We start from the raw sequence: 24,112 nt of genomic DNA on the forward strand, positions 1-24,112 counted from the left end.
AAAAGCTGAAGAGGATGGCTTCTACAACAGGATAATGATTCTAAACACACCTCAAAATCCACAATGGACTACCTCAAGAGGCGCGAGCTGAAGGTTTTGCCATGGCCCTCACAGTCCCCTGACATAAACATCATCAAGAATCTGTGGATAGACCTCAAAAGAGCAGTGCATGCAAGACAGCCCAAGAATCTCACAGAACTAGAAGCCTTTTGCAAGGAAGAATGGGCGAAAATCCCCCAAACAAGAATTGAAAGACTCTTAGCTGGCTACAAAAAGTGTTTACAAGCTGTGATACTTGCCAAAGGGGGTGTTACTAAGTACTGACCATGCAGGGTGCCCAAACTTTTGCTTTGGGCCCTTTTCCTTTTTTGTTATTTTGAAACTGTAAAAGATGGAAATAAAAAAAAGTTTTCTTGCTTAAAATAGTAAAGAAATGTGTCACCTTTAACTTTATGCCTTTTGGAAATCAGTTCTTCTTTTACTCTCTTAGCTATTCACAGTAACAGAAATTTTGACCGGGGTGCCCAAACTTCTGCATGCCACTGTATAATAAGTTAACCTATAGCTGGGAAAGTGATGACACTCCTCCTGTTAGACTGTTGGAGGAAACTCGAGGTAATATTTGCATATCTATGCACTTGTAATGCTACTGTGGCATTGTAATTTCCTTTGGAATCAATAAAGCATCTATCTGTCTATCTTCCCAGACTGCTGTATAATGGACTGCTCTTTTAAAGGACACTTTTGTGACTTTTCCACTCTTACAAGCCTGTTGTAAATGAAGTCTTTGTGCAGAATCACTCAGGTGTCAGCCTCCAGATTTTGTGGAAACCAGTCATTAAAGTTAATGGAGTGCATCTCCTCTCCCTGGGGAGGTGTTTGCACTGTGCTATTTATTCTACAATTGCCCAACTAATGCCCCAGAGAGATTTGAGGGACTTGCAATACAGGATATTTCCTGAATACACAATGCCAAGATTGTTCAGTCCTTTTCACTGTAATATGAATGAGCACTTATTAAGAGATTTTTTCCAACTATTATTCATCTCCATTCCTTGTGAGAGATTGAACTTTGTTGCTTGTCTTATGGGAACCTGTTAAAGAAAACTGGTGTTTGTTTCGCACCCTTTCAAGCTCTGTGTGGTCCAGTGAATGAACTGACATCCTGACTGCTCTGATCTTGGCCTGAACTCCGTTTTCTTGTCTGTTGACTATAACTGTTACTGTATAATGGGGGGAGGGGGGAGAGAGTGAAATCTTTCAATACTGAATGTTTAATGATGCTGCTTCCTACAGATCTGTGTAGAGAAATTTGAAAGAAAATAATTCCTCGAAGATTCAAAGTACATTTATTATCTGTGTATGCAGTGTACAAACTTGAAGTTTGTCTTTCCACACACTGCCCCAAAACAAAGAAAACCATGGAAGTGATTCAAAGAAAAGCAACATTCAATGCGTGAAAAAAAGAACAATTGCGAAAAAAACGAGCAAAATGCACAACCATTTTTGTGAATCTCCTGTGAACTCTCTTCAGTGTCAGCACACCCTTTCTTAAATAAGGAGCCAAAAACTGCTCAGAATACTCCAAGCATAGCCTCACCGTTTGTTATTTCATAAATTCTGTCATTGAACCATTAATCGGATTTGGGTTTACTCCCAAAGCCTTCCCTGTGAGTGTGTATAGCAGCAAAGCAGCTGAGGTTTGAGATTGGAGTTAGGTGAGCTGCCAATCATGGCTGACAAGCCCCATCTACCTGAAGCAACTGGTCTTGAGGCACCAGTAACCACGTTTTCCCCTTTTCCTGTCAGTAGAAATGGCTCCACTGGGCTTAGTAGCTAAGCCACATATGAAGACCAGGAGCTGGACTTGGTTGTCAGAGGCTAATTGAGATGCACGCCTTTGGAAGCATTTAATATTAGTGGGAGTTTATCCCTATTGTCATCCACGACTGTAATAACCTTGTGTTTTTATAAAATCACAGTTATAAGTGAAATTGGTAAACTTTGGATTTGATAGGGAAAATGTCCACTTTTCTTTCCCGAGTTGTAGCCCTGTGAGGAAGTGCAGTCTCAGTGGTGTGGAGCTGGTCTCCAGCTATTTGATTTAAGCCACTAATGGGGAATTCAATACAAGTCCTGGCTAAAAGAAAGTTTAACCTTGTTTCTCCCCGTGCAGCCATCCCCTTCTGCACATGCATTCATTACCTTAATAGATGGCTCATTGAGTAGAGTCTTACTTGGGGTCAGACAATATATTTCAAAGAAGTGTTTTAACTAATTGGCCCCAGAAAGCATATTAGCTAAGTGATAAAATAAATGGAGCTTTTGTCAAAAATCATTGACTCTAACCTGTGCCTCTTGTTATTTTTAGGTTGTGATTTATCATTTCCTGGCAATAAGCTTGTCTCAGGAGACCACTGTAAAATAATTCGTGAGCATACTGGGCAGGTGTGGTTAGAAGACACAAGGTAAGAAGTAATGCTAATTTTCTGACTAGCTCTTTCTCCTTCTTTCTCCAAAGTGGGGGGGGGGGGGGATCTATTGCCATTAGTAAGTTCTAAACACTCACCAGTAGCCAGCATTTATGACAACAACCGTTTTTGTGATTTTTTTTTTTGGTAAGAACCTGGCAGTGATTGGAAAGGACAATCAACAGTCCAGGCAGCATCTATGGGAAAGAGTAAATGGTAAAAGTTTCAGGCCAAGACCCTTCTTTAGGACGAAGATGAAAGGTCTCAGCCCGAATTGTCAACTGTTTCCATAGATGTTGCCTGGCCTGCTAAGTTCTTCCAGCATTGTGTGTGTGTGTGTGTATGGATTTCCAGCATCTGCATGTCATGTTTATGACCTTCAACGATGATGCCTCAAGAAGGTGGCATCTATCATTAAGGGTCCTCATCAACCTGTTCTCGTTGCTACTGTCACGCAGAAGGGACAGGAGCTTGAAAAGAGACACTCTGTTTCAGGAACAGCTTCTTTCCCACCGCCGTCAGCTTTCTGAATGGTCCATGAACACTACCTCACAAAATCCTCCAGCATTTTGTGTTGCTCACTATTTTACATTCTTTTTGCCCTACTTTAAAAAAAAATTATTGTTCTGCTGCCACAAGACAACAAATTTCACAACTTGCATCATAATAACTTGCGGGCAGGCCTATTAGTCATTGATTTGGCTCTTTTGAGACTGCTCTTTTATTGTAATTGCAACATTTTGCCAGTAGGTGGCTGCAGACCTCCTATTGCTGATAACTTCACAGACCTAAATGGCTGAAAATCTCAACTGTTCTGCTTGGAGGAGAGTGTGATACCCAACCAGGTTGCATTTATTCTCATGTATACAGTTAGGTAGCTTCCAACCTGATGGCATGAACATTGAATCAACAGTCCTAAAACTTTTACCATTTACTCTTTCCCATAGATGCTGCCTGGACTGTTGATTCCTTCTGCTAATTTTTTTCCCTCCCCCTTTCTTCTATTCTCCATTCTGACCGCTTACCTCTTCTCACCTGCCTATCACCACCTTCCCTTTTCATTTATTGAGCTACAGTATGGAATCGGCCCTTTGAGCCACACCGCTCAGCACTCCCTGACTTAATCCTAGCTTAATCACAGGACAATTTACAATGACCAATTAACCCACCTATTGGTATGTCTTTGGACTGTGGGAGGAAACCCATGCAGTCACAGAGAGAATGTACAAATTCCTTACAGGCAGAGGCAAGAATTGAACTTGGGTCGCTGATACTGTAAAGTGTGCTAACCACGGTGCCACCATGCTTTCTCCCATGGTCCCCTCTCCTATCAAATTCCTCCTTCTCTAGCCCTTTTCCTTTTCCACCTATCACCTCCCAGCCTCTTAGTTCACCCCCCTCTCCCCACCCACCTGGCTTCACCTAGCTTGCCTCCTTCCGCTCCCCCCCACCCCCCACTCCATCTTTTTATTCTGGGCATCTTCCCCCTTCCTTTCCAGTCCTGTTAAGGGTCTCGCCCCAAAGCGTTCAGTATTTATTCATTTCTATAGATGCTGTCTTTCCCATAGATGCTGCCTGGACTGTTGATTCCTTCTGCTAATTTTTTTCCCTCCCCCTTTCTTCTATTCTCCATTCTGACCGCTTACCTCTTCTCACCTGCCTATCACCACCTTCCCTTTTCATTTATTGAGCTACAGTATGGAATCGGCCCTTTGAGCCACACCGCTCAGCACAGACCAAGCAAAGGAATGAAATGGCCTGAGGCTTTTCTTGGGTTTGTTAGCAAATAAAAATATAAATGTCTGGCTGTTAGTGTTTTTAACCAAAAAGGAAGGTTTTGAGCTGCATTTTAGAGGAGAGAGAGTGGTGGGTGGATTCTGGACCTTAAGGCACTACTAGCAGCTGCAGGCAAGATGGAGTGGTTAAATTTGGGGATGTTAAATGCCCGGAAGTGGAAATGCACAACGACTTTGACTTTGGGGCTGGAAATTTGTGAACCCAACTAGGATTGCATTCTGTATATCATCCATTCTCAGGCCGATGAAGTCCCCTTCTCCAGCCTGATCTGTTTTGCTTAACAATGAAACTTTATTACTATTTTTCTCTAATGCTAAATATCTTCCTAATTGGTTCAACCTTTGGAAAAATTGCACAGCCAAATTCCTTTTTCAAGTTTGAATGTGTTTTGAAAAAAACTAGTACTAATAATTTTGCTATTTGCTCAAAGCTGCCTTTCCAGGAGCTAATACCTTCCTGGCTGGAGCAACACACACAGAATGCAGGAGGAAATCAGCAGGTCAGGCAGCATCCATGGAAATGAGTAAATAGTCAACGCATCAGGTCCTGCTGCCTAACCTGCTGAGCTCCTCCAGCATTTTGTGTGTGTTGCTCTGGATTTCCAGCATCTGCAAAATCTCTTGTGTTCCTGTGCCTAGGTTGTTTATATGCCATTAACAATGAAACAATATCAGTCCTGCAGCAAGGCAGAAGCAATAGCCAATTGAGAGGCTCAAAATTCAAAGTTCAAAGTAAATTTATTATCAAAGTGCGTATGTCACCATATTCAACCCTGGATTCATTTTCTTGTGGGCATACTCAATGAATCTATAGAATAATAACCATAACAGAATCAATGAAAGATCGCCCAACTAGGGCATTCAACTAGAGCGCAGAAGACAACAAACTGTGCAAATAAAAAATAATAATAAACACTGAACATGAGATGACGATAACTTGAAAGTGAATCCGTAGGTTGTGGGAACATTTCAATGAAGGGGCAAGTGAAGTTGGGGGAAGTTACCTCCTTTTGTTCAAGAGCCTGATGGGTGGGGGATACTGACTGTTCCTAACCCTGCTGGTGTGGGTCCTGAGGCTCCTGTACCACCACCTTGATGACAGCAGCGAGAAGAGAGCATGGCCTGGATGGTGCGGTACCCTGATGATGGGTGCTGCTTTCCTGCGACAGCATTTCATGCAGATGTGCTCAATGGTTGTGAGAGCTTCACCCACGATGGACTAAGCTGCATCCACTACTCTTTGTAGTGTTTTCCGTTTAAGGACATTGGTGCTTCCATATCAGGCTGTGATGCAGTCATTTGGTGTACTCTCCACCATACATCTCTAGAAGCTTGTTAAAGTTTCAGATGTCATGTTGAATTTCAGCAAACTCCTAAGGAAGTAGAGCTGCTGCTGGTTTTTCCTTTGACCCTAATGCGACCAGGACAGATCCTCTGAAATAACACCACCTAGGAATTTAAAGTTGCTAACCCTCTACACCTCTGATCCGCCGAAGAGGACTGGCTCTTGAATCTCCTGAAGTCGATAATCAGCTCCTTAGTTTTACTGACATTGAGTAAGAAGTTGTTGTTATGTCAGCACTCAGACAGATTTTTAGTCTCCTAAATGCTGATTCATCACCACCTTTGGTTCAACCCATGACAGTGGTATCATCAGTAAGCTTGAATATAGCATTGGAGCTGTACTAAGTCACGCAGTCAGTCATAAGTGTAAAGCGAGTAGAGCAGGGGGCTAAGCACACAACCTTGTGGTGCAGCTGTGCTGATGGAAATTGTGGAGGAGATGTTAGTAATTCAAACTGACTGGGATCTGCAAGTGAGGAAATGGAGAATCCAATTGCACAAGGCGGTATTGAGGCCACGGTCTTGGAGCTTACTGGTAGTGTTCTGGTTGCTGTTGAAGATGCAAGGCAATAAAATTTTGCATTATACTTGAGTTTTTACTCTAATTGGTCCCCTTTAGTAATCTAAATGCCTTAAACTTTGGAGTGTTTCATTTTCAGTCGGTACTTCTGGAGAATCATTAGTTTGCCTCCAGTGATTGTTTATACAGGCTAACGTGTTCTTGTCGCTTCGATTTTGCAGTACCAATGGAACAGTCATCAACAAATCCAAAGTGGTGAAGAAACAGACCTATCCATTGCAAAATGGAGATGCAATTTACGTTGTCTACAGGAAAAATGAGCCAGATCAGAGTAAGGATATCGCTCAGAAAAGTACTGCATGTACTTGATAATCTATTGTTTTTGGTTCCTGTCGTAAATCAGTAAATAAGAGATTAGCTTTACTTGACTATTTGTTACACGTACATACATAGGTGCCTAAGACTTTTGCATAATACTGTATTTGTCAATGTGGAGCAGAAAGCGAGTTTGTAAATCTGGTAGGAGCAAAGGCTGTTGGGAATAGCGAGGTTTGAGCACCGCGGTAAGGGTGTGTGGGGCAGGTGGCGGGTGGTGGCACGGGTGCAGATACACCCAGCCCTGAGACACCGGGAAGAGTCATTTGATTCCAAACAATTGTTTTATTGATCACTACAGAATGTCTCTCTGTTTCCTGCTCCCTCCCTTCTTGCTTCCCTTTTTCCCAACCATGATCTCCCCTCTCCCTGGCCCCTTCCCACTCTCAGTCCACAGCAGAGACCCATGAAATTTGTTTATTTTTGTGGACAGTTGCTACAGTACTGTGCAAAACTCTTGGGCACCTTAGCTATATATATGCCGAAGAGTTCTGCACGGTACTGTACAGTGAAATGCATTGTTTGCGACAATGGCCAACACAGTCTGAGGATGAGCAGGGGACAGCCTGCAAGGGTCACCACGTTTTTTGTGACAACGTAGCTCACACATCATTTACTGACCCGTACATGGTTAGATTTGGGAGTAAACCCACTTGTTTATAGGGAGAACATACAAACTCCTTATAGACTGGTGGGAATTGAAAAGTGTTACACTAACTGCTGCATTACTGTGCTGTGGTAGGATTGGGTCAAACTGGATATGTACAAATGCTGAGCAGTGGGAAGCTGATCCTTGCTTTTGTTAACTTCTCAGCTTGTCACTTTCGGTTGTGCTAGACCTGGAGTGTTGTGTACATTTTTATCTAGCCTGTTATAAGAAAGATGCAAAGAAGCTTGCTGTTATTTGGGTTGTCTCTTCCTCCCTTGATGGTGCCAGAGTGTTGAGTCTTGGACGAGGTTTAATTGACACGGTTTGTGGTTTGGGCTCTGTAATTCATGTTCTGTGTTTCTAGTTTCTGGTCGTTCCTTTTTTCTTGTTGCTATTTTGGGTGATTTTGAAATGGGATGGTCTGCGGATAATGAATGCTGAACTGAATGTGGCTAGACTCTTGGATTTTTATGTTTTATTCTATGTTTCTCACTCACCTTTTTTGTTGCTGTTTGCACAGTCTGTGTTTGTTTTTGCATGTGGAGGGGGTGTTGATGTTTTTCTTTAAACGGATTCCATGGATTTCTCTGTTTCGTGGCTGTCTGGGGAAGAGAAATCTCAGGGTTGTGTACTGCAATGCCTACTTTAATAATGAACTATATTTTGAATCTTTGAGATTTATGAGAACATTGTGAGGACTCCAGCCTGAGTTGTTGGAAGAGGTTGGAGGGGCTAGGACTTTTATTCTTTGGAGTGTTGGAGACTGAGGGTGACTTTAAAGGTATATAAAATCATGAGGAGCACAGATGGGGGTGAAGGCACAATCCTCTCCCCAAGGCAACTGAAACAGAATTCTCACTATTCTGTGTATTTTTTTTTATTTGTACAATTTGTCTTTTGCACATTGTTTGTTAGTCGTTTATGTATGGTTTTTCGTAGATTCTATTGTATTTTCCCGTAAATACCTATAAGTAAATGAATCTCAGGTTAGTATATGGTCATGAATGAACTTCTTTACAAGACGGGTGACCCCAGCCATTATCAATACTCTTCAAAGTTTGTCTTCCTGGCATCAGTGGTTGTATAATGAGGGCTTGTTATTATGCATGGTGATACGTTGTTCCCATGGCTTCACGAGACCCCGATCAGGGATGGGGAAGCTAAGCAGGTGCTACACCTTTCTCAAGGGTGACTTGCAGGTTACTGGAGGAAAGGAGTGCTCTACACGTCTGGTAGAGGCGTATCTTGACCTGTTTCCCCTGGTACTTTATTTGAATAAACTCTCCACAGCAATTTGGGGGCAGATTCTGAAGTGAACTGAAAGAGCTTTTTTGCATCTCCCCCTCCCCCTCCAGCTTTCAAATCCCTTACTCACTCTTCCTTCAGTTAGTCCTGACGAAGGGTCTCGGCCTGAAACATCGACTGCACCTCTTCCTATAGATGCTGCTTGGCCTGCTGCGTTCACCAGCAACTTTGATGTATGTTGCTTGAATTTCCAGCATCTGCAGAATTCCTGTTGTTTGCGTTTGAAAGAGCTGCTGTTAAATTTTGTGTATACTTTTTGCTCATTGGTGTTATATTTTGTAGTGAAAGAAAACATTTTTTCTGTTTGTATTTTCAGATGTTGCCTATTTATACAAAGCACTGAATTCTGAAGAGGAGAGTGTGGAAGATGCTTTGGGTAATTATTTCAACGTCAATTACTTTAGAAATAAGTGGAGGGGGGTAGGTGGATACTTTGCTGCGTGGGCGGGAGGTTGGGGTTCTAACATTTTACTGTCATTCATTCTTTGGGGTCTTCTGTTTTCATGGATGTTTGTGAAGAAAAGGAATTTCAAGCTGTGTACTCTATACTTTCTCCGATATTAAATGGAACCATTGAACCACTAATTGCATTTGACTTGTTTTTTCTAGCAGTGGATGAAGGTGCAAAAGATGTAAATTAAAAACAAGCTTTTCAAAGTTCAAAGTACTTTTATTATCAAAGTATGTATATATTATACAACCCAGAGATTCAACTCCTAATAGGCAGCCATGAAACAGACCCCCCCCCAACCAAAAACCCACATATAGAAGACTGTCTAACACCCAATGTGCAGAGAGTTAGAAACCACATTATGGCCAGAAAAATATCCATAAAAAATAAAAGAAAATAACGCATTGAAGAAACTACTGCCAAACACCCAATATGCACTGAAATAAAATCGTGCAGTCAGTAACCACAAACAAAATAGCTTTTCTGAACTAAAGTCCACAAAGAAGAGTCCTACAGTTCAGCACAGAGACGAGTAAACAGAGATCTGAACTGGCCGTAACTCACCTAGAGCCTCAACACCCTGACCTTTTCAATCTGGCTCGGTGCTTCTGATTGAGTTGTGACTTTTAATTTTGTATATAATTTTAAGGAGAGAATGCTGATAGGGTTTCAGTGAAGGGAGTGACTACCACTGATGTAGTCAACAGTGCTAGAAATTAATCTAATACATTGGGAAATCTCTTGAACCCAGAGGAGAGTGATAGGTTCGTTAACGTTTAAAAGTCACTTGGACAGGTACGTGACTAGGAGAGGTTTAGAGCAGGGGTTCCCAACATTTTATGCCATGAACCAATACCATTAACGGAGGGGCCCGTGGACTCCAGGCTGGGAACCCTGGTCTAGAGGAATCTGGGTCAAATGTGGGCAAATAGGACTGGCCTAGCGGATGTCTTGTTCAGCATGGGTGGATGGGACTGAGGTGCCTTTTTCTGTGCTGTATTACTCTATGGCACTGTAGTGTTTCTTGAATGAATAACTTTCTTTCATTAGCATTTGATTAAAAGGGAATCCATTGAAGGTATTCAGGATGATGAGTTTGGTTTATGTACATTAGTGTGAATGTTAGGGTCAGGGAGCAACTCAGATGTACAAATTTAAGAACTCAGAAATATTTGAAGCTCTCACCTGCCACCAGCACAACTCTCCCCTCCCACCTAAGGGATGGAACATAGAATGTGGAACAATACATCACAGTACAGGTGTCCCCCGCTTTTCGAACGTTCGCTTTACGAAACCTTACTGTTACGAAAAACCTACATTAGTTACCTGTTTTCGCTAACAGAAGGTGTTTTCACTGTTACGAAGAAAGGCAGTGTGTGAAAAAAGCACTGAGCAAAAAAAAGCAGCGCCTGATAAAAGGCAGCACGCGTGCCCCGAGCAGCCGCTCTCCCCCGGATTCGGAACGGCATTCTCGCCAGCATTGCTTAAACACGTGCCTGTGAGCATCCATTAGCAAGATGAGTTCTAAGGTATTGGAAAAGCCTAAAAGAGCTCGTAAGGGTGTTACACTTAGCGTAAAACTAGACATAATTAAGCTTTTCGATCGTGGTGAACGAAGCAAGGGACAAAGTGAGTTTGGCTTGTGGAAATTGATGAAGATGATGTTGAAGAGGTTTTGACATCCCATGACCAAGAACTGATAGATGAAGAGCTGATGCAATTGGAAGAGGAAAGGATAACAATCGAAACCGAATTCAGTAGCGAAGGTGAAGTCGTCCAGGAACTGAACATGAAGCAACTGCGTGAGATTTTCGCTGCATTGATAAAGTACGACTTTAATTTTGAAAGAGTACGTCGGTTTAGGGCATATTTGCAGGATGGTTTGAGTGCTTACAAAGAACTGTATGATAGAAAAATATGCGAGGCTCAGCAGTCAAACAAGCCTTCTGCATCAGCCACAGCAGAAGACGAAATTCGACCTTCGACATCGAGGCAGGCAGTCATAGGAGAAGATGAAACAGACGACGATAAGATGACACCCCAGTGTCCCACCACCCCATCCCCCAGGCCGCGGACAGATACCGATTCGCGGAGAATGCAGCGGCAGCCGTGAGGCACATAGCACATCTTTAAGAAACAAGCCGAAATAAACAAGCTAATTAATTAGGTGCCGCCCGGGACGTAAATGTCGGCCCAGATCAGAGGCCGACATTTATGTGCCGGGTGGCACCTAATTAATTAGCTTGTTTATTTTGGCTTGTTTCTTAAAGATGTGCTGGATGCCTCCCGGCTACTGCTGTACCCCTGCATGCTTTGCAGATCAGTATCGGTCAGCGGCCTGGAGGGTGGGGGCCACTGCACCACCCAAACACCGACGACTCAGTCTAACACACCATCATCAGTGTGCTCGGCAGGCTGTATTCCCGATTCCCGTAAGTGATACTGCACTGTACATACATTATTTCTACTTTATATAGGCTGTGTGTTTTTACGTGTTATTTGGTATGATTTGGCAGCTTCATAGCTTAAAGGTTACTGGAGAGAGTGTTTTTGCCAACAGCGCTTGTCTGAGATTTTCTGCCAAGAGCGCTTGCGTGAGATTTTCGCTACAGAGAACAGTGCTGGCAATGATTGTGGAAAAGTATTTCTGCTTTATATAGGCTGTGTATTTATCATATCATTCCTGCTTTTACTATATGTTACTGTTATTTTAGGTTTTATGTGTTATTTGGCATGATTTGGTAGGTTATTTTTGGGTCTGCGAACGCTCACAAAATGTTCCCATATAAATAAATGGTAATTGCTTCTTCACTTTACGACATTCCGGCTTACGAACCGTTCCATAGGAACACTCTACCTTCGGATGGCGGGGGAAACCTGTACTGGCTTTTCGGCCTGTGATGTTTGCCAACCTTTTAATATACTCTTAAAATCAATGTAACCCTTACATAAGATATTGGAGCATAATTAGGCCATTTGACCCATGGAGTCTGCTCTACCATTTCATTATGGCTGATCCATTTTCCCTTTTCTACTCTATCTCCCCATATCCCTTCATGCCTTGACCAATCAAGAATCTCTCAACCGCTCCCTTAATTATACCCAATGACTTGGCCTCCACAGTTGCCTGTGGCAACAAATTCCACAGATTCATGATTTTCTGGCTAAAGAAATTCCTCCTCATCTATTCTAAAAGGACACCCCTCTATTCTGAGGCTGTGTCCTCTGGTCCTAGGCTCCCCCACCAGAGAAACGTCCTCTGCACATCCACTCTATTGAGGCCTTTCAACATTCGGTAGGATTCAATGAGATCCTTTCCTTTGTCTTCTGAATTCCAGTGAGCAGAGGTCCAGAACCATCAAATGTTCTTCATTTGACAAACCTTTCAATTCCAGAGTCATTTCTGTGAACCTCCTTTGAACACTCTCCACTATCAAGCACATCCTTTCTAAGATAAGGGGCCCAAAACTGCTCATAATACTCCAAGTGTCTCACCAGTTCCCTCCCATATAACCCTTCATTTTCTATCATCCATCTCTATCTAAGATTTTCTTAAATGTCCCTAATGTATCTCCCACTACCACCACCCCTGGCATCGTTCAATGCACCCACCAAATAAATGTTGTTATCAAACTACATTCATTTTCTTGTCAGCATAAAACTAGTCTATAGAATAACTATAACAGAATCAATGAAAGACCATCCAACTACAGCGTTCAACCAGAGTGCAGAAGACGACAAATTTTACAAATAGAAAAGGAACAAACAATTTTAAGAAAAAAATAAGCAATAAGTAAGAGAACATGAGGTGAAGGGTCCTTGAAAGTGAATCCGTTGGTTGTGCGAACATTTCAATTATGAGGCAAGTGAAGTTAAGTGATCTTCTTTGGTTCAAGAACCTGAATACTCTTGTTCTTTTAAAAAAAAATCTGAAGATGCTGGAAATCCAAATAAACACATACAAAATGCTGGAAGAACTCAGCAGGCCAGGCAGCATCTATGGAAAAGTGTGAACAGTCAACTTTTTGAGCCAAGACCTGTCTTCAGGACTGAACAGGAAGGAGAGGTTAGAGTAAGAAGGTGGGGGATGGTGAAGAAGTACAAGGTGATTGGTGAAACTGGGAGGTGGGAGGGCATGAAATAAAGAGCTGGGAAGTTGGTGAAAGAGATAAAGGGCTGGAGGAGGGGGAATCCAATAGAGGATAGAAGACCATGGAAGAAAGGGAAGAGGGAGGAGCACCAGAGGTAAGGAGATAAGGAAACAGGAATGGGAAATGGTGAAGTATTGGGGGGTGGGGGAACGATTGTTGTGGAGGCAATTACCGGAAGTTCAAGAAATCTATATTCATGCCATTGGGTGTTACTTCTCCAAAAAAAAATTACATCTGATATCCCTTTTGTACTTTCCTCCAAACACCTTAAAGTTATACTCCCTTGTATTAGTCACTTCCACCCTGGGGAAAGGTCTCTGACTGTCCACTCGATCTGTGTCTCATCATCTTTGCACTTCTATCAAGGAAGAGTTAGAATCAAGTCCCTAAGTAGATTGTAGAATACATATGCAGAAATGGGTGGACAGATATCTCTTGTGTATTGCATCACGAGTCAGTATGGATGTGTTGGACTGTGCTGAAAGATTTTGGAGTTTTGTTCTGCATTGTTCATTCATCTTTAACAGAGCTATAAATGTAACGTGCAATTTTGTTTCATAATGGAATAAACTGAGTTACTATCTGAAATATTTTCTTATTGGATTGTCATTGACAGGATCATCTTGCAGTCAGGTTAATCAGATTATCAGTGAAACCTCAAGTTTGGACAGCAGCTCCAACCAAACGTCAGTTGCCAATCCCCTTTGTTCCAAGCGAGTGGAGCACCCTTCACGAGAGGATCCACAACCATGCACATCTAACTACAACCCTTTCTGTACCTCTGCAGTGGATTCTATCGCTAGTCAGCCTTCTGCCTCTACTCTGCAACCATGCATTTCCTCAACAGGGCCATTGTCCACCACTGGACCTTCTGCACTCACACAAGAAACTAGCTGCTCAGCAGCACTTTGGACTTCATGTCCAAGGCCACCCAGTCCTCCTTCAGCAACCTCACGGACTTGGGCAGGCACGGAAAACACACCAGGATTTGAAGTCTTAGCATACACTGTTTCTGATGTCCAGGCCAAAGAAGAGGACATGGAACCAGCCAAAAAGAAACAGAAAAGAGGCAAGTATATATTCTCTAAAAGGTTTTTCTTTTAATTTCTGGAGTTGACTGTCTTAATCAAAGTTGCATTTCGTATATCTTGCCATACCTGTACCACTGAGCGAGGGAAAAAAGTCTAACCCATTTGATGCCTCTCCCATAGAAAAGTTCAGCACAGGAACAGGCCCTTCAGCTCATCTGCGCCTTGCCAATGTCTTTGAACTACCTACTCCCATCGATCTGCACTGGGACCATAGCCTTCTATCCAAACCACCATCCACGTACCTATCCAAACTTCTCTTAAACATTGAGATCAAGCTCATGTTCACCTTGTGCTGGCAGCATGTTCCACACTCTCATGACCCTCTGAGGAAGCTTCCACTGAAATTCCCCTTAAACTTTTCATCTTTCACCCTTGACCTCTAGTTGTAGACCCACTCAAGCTCAGTGGAAAAAGCCTACGCTAAGGTGGAAACTCAATCTTGGTGTCATCTGAAAATTTGAACCAGTTATCATCCAGATTGTTGTTATAGATGACAAACAACGATAGACCCAGCACTGATCCCTGTGGTACTCCACAAGTCAAAAGGTCTCCAGTCATAGAGGCAACTGTCTACTACCCCTCTCTGGCTTCTCCTACAAAGCCAATGTCTAATTCAATTTACAACCTCACCTTGAATGGTGAGCAACTAAACCTTCTTGGCCAAGATATGTCTTTGGGTCGTTATCGTGTTTTTGTTTCAGGAAGCCTACGCTAAGGTAGAAACATAAGATATTGTTTTAATTTCTACTTGCTCACTGATGGCCTGCATTTGTGTAAGTGCCATGTATGGAAAATAACCACCTGCATGCAATGTGGGTATTTTTCAATGTTTGAATTACCGCAGAGACCCTTTCTTCACAAGAAAAGAGCTTGGATGAGTGGGCTACAAGTAATGAGTACAATAGATAAATCTGGGAGTGGTTAAGGAATTGTCCCAGATTTGAATGAATAAAAATTCAATTTCTAAAATATTTAGGTAAGATTAATACAAGACCATAACATCTTAAGATATAGGAGCAGAATTAGGCCATTTGGCCCATCGAGTCTGCTTCACCATTTCATCATGCCTGATTGAATTTTCCTATCAGCCCCATTCTCCTGCCTATTCCCTGTATCCCTTCATGCTTTGAAGGGATCGATGAATCTCTGCTTTAAATGTAGATAAAGACTTCCACAGTTACCTGTCGCAAAGAAATGGCTTTTCACCATTTGATAGGTTTCAATGAGGGTTCCCCACCTCCATTCTGAATTCTAGTGATTACAGGCCCAGAGCCATCAAACACTCTTCATATAACAAGCCATTCAATCCTGCAATATTTTTGTGAACCTCTTTTGAACCCTCTGCAGTTTTAGCACATCCTTTCTAAGATAAGCAGCCCAAAACTGCGCACAATACTCCAAGTGAGGCCTCACCAGTGTTTTATGAAGTCTCAACATTACATCCTTGCTTTTATATCCTCTTGAAATGAATGCTAACATCGCATTTGCTTTCCTCACCACAGACTCAACCTGCAAATTAACCTTTATGGAAATTTGCACAAGGACACCCAGGTCCCTTTGCACCTCAGTTTTTTGTATTTTCTCTTCATTTAGAACATATTCAACCCTTTCCTTTCATCTACCAAAGTGCATGATCATACATTTCCCAACACTGTATTCCATCTGCCATTTCTTTGCCGATTCTCCTAATCCAAGTCCTTCTGTAGCCGCTCTACTTCCTCAAAACTGCCTTTCCCTCCACCTATCCTCATTTCCATCAATTCATCATCCAAATCATTGACATCTTACAAAAAGAATCGGTCTCAACACAGATCCCTGTGGAACACCACTGCTCACTAACAGCCAACCAGAAAGGGCTCCCTTTATTCCCACTCTTGGCCTCCTGCCAATCAGACAGTGCTTTATCCATGCAATAATCTTTCCTGTAATACCATGGGCTCTTAGCTTGTTTAGCAGCCTCGTGTAGCCTTCTGAAAATCCAAGTACGTAACATCAACCAATTCTCCTTTGTCTATCCTGCTTGTTATTTCTTCAAAGAATTCCAACAGGTTTGTCAGGCAAGATTTTCCTTCGAGGAAACCATGCTGAGTAGGGTCTATTTTATCATGTGCCTCCAAGTGCCCTGAGACCTCACCCTCAATGGACTTCAACATCTTTCCACGAAGGTCAGACTAACTGGCCTATAATTTCCTTTCTTCTACCACTCTCCCTTCTTGAAGAGTGAAGTGATATTTGCAATTTTCCGGTCTTCTTAAGCCATTCGAGAATCTAGTGTTTCTTGAAAGATAATTACTAATGCCTCCACAATCTCTTCAGCCACCTCTTTCAGAACCCTGGGGTATACACCTGTCCAGGTGACTTATCTACCTTCAGACTTCTCAGTTTCACAAGAACCTTCTCTCTGGTTATAGTAACTTCACACACTTCATGATCCCTTCCACCATACTGCTAGTGTCTTCCACAGGGAAGACTGATGCAAAATACTTATTCAGTTTGTCTGCCTTTTCACTGTCCCTCATTACTATTCAGCATCATTTTCCAGTGGTCCGTCATCCACTCTCGCCTCTTTTACAATTTGCATATCTGAAGAAACTTTTTGGGTATCCACTTTAATATTATTGGCTAGTTTACTTTCGTATTCCACCTTTTCTCGGTGCCTTCTGTTGGTTTTTAAAAGCTTCCCAATCCTCTAACTTCCCATTAATCTTTGCTCTATTATATGCCCTCTCTTCAGCTTTTTTTTTTGGTTGACTTTGACTTCTCTTGTTATCCATGGTTGCGTTATCTTTCCTTCAGAATATTTCTTCATCTTTGGGATGTAAATATCCTGTGCCTTCCAAATCGCTTCCAGAAATTACAGCCATTGCTGCTGTGCCATCATCCCTGCCAGTGTTCTTTTCCAATCAATTCCAGCCAACTCCTCTCTCATGCCTTTGTAATCACCTTTACTCAACTGTAATACTGATACATCTCACTTTAGCTTCTCCTTCTCAAATTTCAGGGTGAATTTGATCATATTATGATCACTTTCCCCTAAGGGTTCTTTTACCTTAAGCTCGCTAATCAATTCTGGTTCATTGCACAACATCCAATCCAGAATAGCTGATCCCCTCGTGGGCTTATCCACGAGCTGCTGTAAAAAGCCATCTCGTAGGCACTCCAGAAATCCCCCCTCCTGGAATCCAGCACCAACCTGACTTTCCCAATCTACTTATATATTGAAATCCCCCATGACTATTGTTACATTGCCCTTTTGACATGCATTTTCTATCTCCTGTTCTGATTGTAGGCCACATCCTTGCTAATGTTTGTGGGTCTGTATACAACTCCAATCAGGGTCTTCTTACCCTTACAGTTCCTTAACTCTTTCTACAATGGTTGAATACCTTCTGACCCTATGACACCTCTTTCAAATGATTTGATTTCATTTTTTTTTAACCAACAGAGCAAAGCAGCCCCCTCTGCCTTCCTGCCTGTCCTTTCAATGCAATGTGTATCCTTGGACATTAAACTCCGAGCTATAATCTTTCAGCCATGATTCAGTGATGCCTACAGCATCATATCTGCCAATCTGCAACTGCACTGCAAGTTCATCTACCTTATTCCATACACTGCACACATTCAAGTGCAGCATCTTCAGTCCTGTATTCACCCTTTTCGCTTTGGTCTGCCTTTTGCATTGCAATTCATCTTGTTGACTGCGATTTCGCACTATCAACAACCCCTCCTCACTACGCATTGCCTGTGTTTGAAAATCAGCTACCTCATCTTCAGCGGTATTATCCACCTTTCCTATGATACTTGCATTGAAATATATGCAGATCAGGACACTAACCTCTCCGCTAACTGTTCTGACACTCTGGTTTCCATTCCCCTGCAACTCTAGTTTAAACCCCACCGTGCAGCGTTAACAAACCTTCCCGCTACAATATTAGTCCTCCTCCAGTTCAGGTGCAAACCGTCCCTTCTCTACAAGTCTTAACCTTCCCTGGAAGAGAGCCCAATAATCCAAAAATCTTATGCCTTCTCTCCTACACCAGCTTCCTAGCCACGCATTAAACTGTATAATCATCCTAGTTCTGGCCTCACTAGCAAGTAGCATAGGTAGCCATCCTGCAACCACAGCCTGAAGGTCCTGCCCTTGGCACCTAACTCCCTGAACTCCCTATGCAGAACCTTGTCTCTCATCTTACCCATGTCATTGATACCTACATGGACCACGACTTCTGGCTGACATAGAACATAGAATGCTACAGTACATACCCTTAGGCCCATGATGTTGTGTTGGTCTTTTAACCAACTCTCATGTTCGATCTCCTCCAAGAGGACCACAACATTGTCGTAGGGTTTGGAAGCTTGCTGATTTTCAAACACAGGCAATGTGTAGTGAGGAGAGGTTGTTGACAGGGTGAAATTGCAGTCAACAAGATGAATTGCAATGCAAAAGGCAGACAAGAACTCAATGACCCGGATAGTTACGTTGCCTGAAGTCAGGGCCTTGTGCTTTGACTCTTGGCCGTCACCCATGCCATACTGGTCAAAGGGTAGAGGTCAGACTGAGTGGTCCACTGGTCAAAAAAATTGTTATGGAAACAGCTATGAAGAATCCTACTTTCATTGCTGCCCTAAACACTAACAGCATAACAGGCAATAACTAACCAATTTCAATCTAACCCTTTCCTCCCACATAGTCCTCCATTGATGTATCTTTCATGGGTGTGCCTCTCTAACATTCTTTTAAATCTCCTGTATGTATCTACCTCTACCTCTACCACTACCCCTGGCAGCATGTTCCACGCACCTAACACAGTGTTTTAAAAAATGAATAAGTAAATAATGCTCCCTTATATCAGCTATTTCTGCCTGGGGAATGGTCTCAGGCTTTCCACTCAATCTGTTTTTCTTGTTAAATGTAAAGTGTTCATATACTGTGTATCTGAAGTGAAAGGACAGGTGGGTAACACACACAAAGTGCTGGAGGAACTGAACAGGCCGAGCAGCATCTATGGAAAAGAGTAAACAGTCAACAATTTGAGCCCACCCCATCATCAGGACTGGACAGGAAGGGGAGAAGTCAGAATGAGGTGGGGGGAGGGTGGCGGATTGGAGGAAGAATTACAAGGTGGTATATGATAGGTGAAACTGGAGGAGGGGTGAAGCAAAGAGCTGGGAAGTTGATTGGTGAAAGAGATAAAGGGCTCGAAGGAGAAATCTGATGGAGGACTGAAGACCATAGAAGAAAGGGAAGGGGGAAGAGCAACGGAGGGAGGTGATGAGCAAGTGAGAAGAGGTGTGAGAGGGAAACTAGCATGGGATATGTTGGGAGGTGGCAACGACTGCAAGTTAAAGAAATTGATGTTCATGCCATCAGGTTGAAGGCTACCAGATGGAATATAAGGTGTTGCTCTTCCAACTTGAGTGTGGCCTCTTCATGGTGGTAAAGGAGGCCATGGACTAACATGTTAGAATGGGAAGTAGAATTGAAATGGGTTCCCACCAGGAAATTCTGCTTTTTGTGTTGTTGGGTCAAATTGTTTGATCATCTCCCCCCCCCCCCGCCCCCCGGTTTGCATCTAGAGGGCTTAGATGTATTGTGAGAGAGTGAATGATGTAAAGGCATTTTGAGGGGCAGCTGTTCACGTGGGTCTGTGGAATGAGCTGCCAGAGGAAGTGGTAGAGGCAAGTACAGTTATGATGTTTGAAAGATATTTGACAAGCTACATGGACAGTAATGGCTTAGAGGAGTGGCTCCCAACCTTTATTCTTTGGGCCTTCTCATTAACCAAGTAATGTGTGGACCCCAGGTTGGGAACCCCTGGCCTAGAAGGATATGGGACGAGTTGAGATGGGTGTGGACATGTTGGGCCTGTTTCTGTGACTCCCCTACCAAAGGCTTAAACCTAAAACACTAACCAAGAATCCTCGGGCCACCATGCAGCTCATCATGCTTCTACCAGAGTTCTCTTTTTTTTTAAATGTTGGAAGACCAGTTTTGTGTTATAAACACAACACTCTGCAGATGAACATACTGGAGGAATTCCACGTCAGGGACTATCTATGGAGGGGAATAAACAGTCTTTGTTTTGAAACGAGACCCTTCATCGGAACTTCTGCACTCTTCTTGGTCTGATCACAGGTTTTGGCCTGAAACATCCGCTATTATTTTGCTCCGTAGATGATGTAAGACTTGCTGAGTTTTCCCCAACATTTTGTGTGTGTTGTTTGATATTCTACATTAAGTCTGTTTCTCAGATTCTATTCTGTTTTTCATTTCACCAAAGGTGGTAGGTTTTGACAATTTCCTATTTTTTTTTCAAAAACAAATCAGAGAATGATGGAACTCCAGAACCATTTCAGCTCGGTGAAGGTCAGAGTTCAAATGTTAGGCACGAGGATCAAGGGAACTTGGAGGGAAAACAGCCAGACAAAATGGAGGAAACACTCACCTGTATCATCTGTCAGGATTTGTTGCACGATTGTGTCAGGTATGAATAGTCTCTTCCATAGCAAGAGCAGTAGCTTTTGTCACTTGACAGGTTCTCCAAAACTTCAAACCTGTAACATAATGGATTTTCATAGTCCATCTCTTGTGACAACTTGCGTGATACAGTACTGTACAAAAGTCATATAGCTAGGATTCCCCGAGACTTTTGCACAGTACTGTATTTGTGCATGTGGAGCAGGGAGAGAGTTCATAAATATGGCAGGAGCAAAGGATGTTGGGAATGGGAGGGGTGTGGCGCAGATAGCAGGTGGTGTAGGTGCAGGGTAATTTGATTCCCAACTATTGGTTTATTGGTCATTACACAATGTCTCTCTGGTGCTTCCCGCTCTCTCCCCTCTCCCTTCCCCTTTTCCCAATCATGATTCCTCTCTTCCTGCCCTTTTCCACTCTCAGTCCACAATGGAGACCCATATCAGAATCAGTTTTGTATAGTTCTGTATATATACAGTATATATGTACAGTGCCTATAAAATGTATTTACTCCCTTGGAAGTTTTCGTGTTTTGTTGTTCTGCAACATTGAATCACAGTGGATTTAATTTGGCTTTTTTAACAGTGAACAACAGAAAAGACTGTTTGGTGTCAAAGTGAAAACAGATCTCTACACAGTGATCTAAATTAATTACAATTATAAAACAAAATAATTGATTGCATAAGTATTCATCCCCTTTAAGTCAGTATTTAGTAGATGCACCTTTGGCAGCAATTACAGCCTTGAATCTGTGTGGATAGGTCTCTATCAGCTTTGCACATCTGGACACTGCAATTTTTTTTCCCTATGTTACGTACCCCGTAACTGGGTTGCCAAACCAGTAGAAATAGATCACTCGGTTGGAGTCTGGATTACTAGAACTAAGAAAGTTTTATTAAAGAAACAAGCAACACAGTACTCTAATCAAAAGGATAATAAATGCAACAGTTCAGCAATGATAAACACACATGTACACAGAATTAAGATAACAGGATCGATCAAGCTCTATCGTTGTCTAGGGGTATATGACCAGTTTCAAAGTGACGCAAAGTTCAGTTCAATTTAGTTCAGTTCAGTTCGCAGTGATCGCTGCCGTGGGAGATGGACAGTGGGGGGAAGGAGAGAGAGAGCAAAATGAATGAATATTCAAACGGCTTCCACACAGACCTTCGATATTCTTCGCAGTCAGCTTTCGTGCGAGCCCTTTGTGATGTCATCTGAGGTCACCGACCGTGACCCCTCCGTTTCCAGATACGATCGTTTCTCTGCGGTGAACCTGGCACCCAGGCAAGAGTGGACATACACCAGGTTCCCGCCGATCGTGCCTTTCCACCCTGTGCGTCTATGGCTTGATCCCGCGACCAGCCGTCCAAAACTTCCCACCGACTTGTGGGAGACGCACCGCTTCCAGGGTCTCGTTACCTCGGGGTGTCGTGTGTGTCTTGCCCTAGCGAACCTGTCCCTTTTTATCCCCCTGCTGGGGTATCGCCTGTCCATCACTTCAAACAGTTCAGGGTTCAAAGGGGCAGCCGATCTTGACAGTTCTCCTTCCGTTAAACTCTCCCGTCCCTTCATTAACATCTCCAAATGCTGCTCCATTGTTTTCCTTATCTCTCTTTCTCCTGAAGACAGGTGGCAGACCAACTGCTGATCCCACTGGTGCCAGCACAGGACAGCTAACATCTTAATCTTTGTGTATTCTCGTCACACTTCCCACCTTTAAGGACTTCTACCGGGTTAAAAATTACAAACATGAATACATTATTTGATACACACAAATACACATCTTTATCAGCTATTTGGCTAATACAGCGAGTTTGAAGTTGTCAACACCTGACAGACAGTCAGCAATCACATTTTCTGTTCCTTTTATATGTGTAATTAATAATCCCTTAGACCAGGCTCCAATTTAGCAAACTTCATAGTGGCCAAAAACACTGATGAATTGCGATCAATGTAACCTCTCATTGGGTTTCGTCCCGGACCACAATAACAAGGGTCGTCCCATTCCGACTTAGTTTTCTCTCGCAAGGGCTTAGTAGGAGGGGGAGGGGTAGTAACCGCAGAGTTATTGCAAAACTTCCTACAGTACCCCACCATCTCCAAGAGCCTTCTGAGGGCCCTCTTGTCTGTCGGGGTTGGGATGTCAGAGATAGCTCGCACTTTAGCTTGCATTGCTGCCAGCTGCCCCTGTGTCACCACAATTCCCAGGTAAGTGACCTTCATTTTTTTCAAGGTTCACTATCAAGCTGGCTTCAGACAGCCGTATTACATCGCCAATACACACCTCTGTGTTCGTCAGCCCTTTCGTCACTGAATTACTCATTCTATAGGGGTGTTGCTCGCTAGGCTGGCCTAGCGTAACAAACACCACCCAACGTCCCAGTTCTTTGCATCGCCTCGGGACAATCAAACACACGTGTGCGAGTCGTTTAATTACTTCTCCTAAAGAGTCGCTTTGTTCGGGGATTAAGGGAGAGACTTTATCAGCAGAGCTGGCCAAAACAATGGCCTTCTCCCATCTGGTCGATACCATACTCATCTTTTCAAAATGGTTTTTTCCTCTTATCAGGGGGACCCTAGCTTAATTGATTTCCACGCCAACACCGACTAGGTTTGTTAGCATATCAAAAGCCTGTGACCGTCTCAGTTCGCGTCAGCCATAATCAATAACATCCTTCCTCCGGTGCAGCCGGTAAACCTCTTTCATGATTCCACCAACTGTTTCCTCCAGCACCTCAAAATGTCCACCGAGGGGTACCTTGTGGGCCAGGTTAAAAATCTCATCCCCATAACTCTTGCACCACCCCCATTCCTCATCTGCGGGTACGGTACTTGGTCTCCCTTTCTTCCTTAGCACTTCCTCCTCCACACAATAGCCTACTAGTTCCCTTGTTAATTCTGCGTCAGAGAGAGCTGTCTCCGCCAAAACCATCAGCCCCTCATCTCGCTCCTGCGCCTGCACAAATTCTTCCCTGGCTAATGCTAAGTCTGTCTCAACGCCCTCCCTACCTCTTGTTTCACTACACTCCTTCTTTTCACTTTCTACCCCCTTCTCGTACAAGGCTGGCAGAAATGTCTCAGCTAAATTTACTACCACAGTCCTGTGATGAACCTGTGAGTCCATGGGCGGGGCCTCAATGCTGGCAGGCTGACCTGTCAATCTCACTGCTGGGAACACGATTCCCCCGGCGAGGTCATTACCGAGCAAGACTTCCACGCCTTTCATCGGTAATTTGGGCTTCACCCCGATCGTGACTAGTCCAGAGACCAGGTTGCTTTGTAAGTGTATCTGGTGCAAAGGGACTGCCTCTGTCCCTTCCCCAGTACCTTTGACCTTGACCTCCCCAGTCTGGGTCTCTGAGCTAAACTCTAATACGCTCTTCAGTATCAGTGACTGACACGCTCCCGTGTCTCTCCAGATCCGCACTGGAACTGGTTTTAACCCCTCCTTCACTGACACCAATCTGGCCGAGATAAACCT

The 24,112-nt window shown here is 43.2% G+C and overlaps 1 protein-coding gene across 1 annotated transcript in view; it reads left to right on the forward strand.

Annotated features, from left to right (window-relative positions):
* Positions 1-24,112, forward strand: part of chfr (checkpoint with forkhead and ring finger domains, E3 ubiquitin protein ligase) — an 88,587-nt gene that overhangs the window by 17,014 nt on the left and 47,461 nt on the right. The window contains exons 2-6 of the mRNA XM_063074100.1: positions 2,372-2,468; positions 6,353-6,462; positions 8,777-8,836; positions 13,679-14,131; positions 20,482-20,638. Coding sequence (XP_062930170.1) covers positions 2,372-2,468; positions 6,353-6,462; positions 8,777-8,836; positions 13,679-14,131; positions 20,482-20,638 — 877 coding nt within the window. The remainder of the gene's footprint in view (positions 1-2,371; positions 2,469-6,352; positions 6,463-8,776; positions 8,837-13,678; positions 14,132-20,481; positions 20,639-24,112) is intronic.

Source organism: Mobula hypostoma, chromosome 21 (assembly GCF_963921235.1).
Source record: "Mobula hypostoma chromosome 21, sMobHyp1.1, whole genome shotgun sequence".
NCBI lineage: Eukaryota > Metazoa > Chordata > Chondrichthyes > Myliobatiformes > Myliobatidae > Mobula > Mobula hypostoma.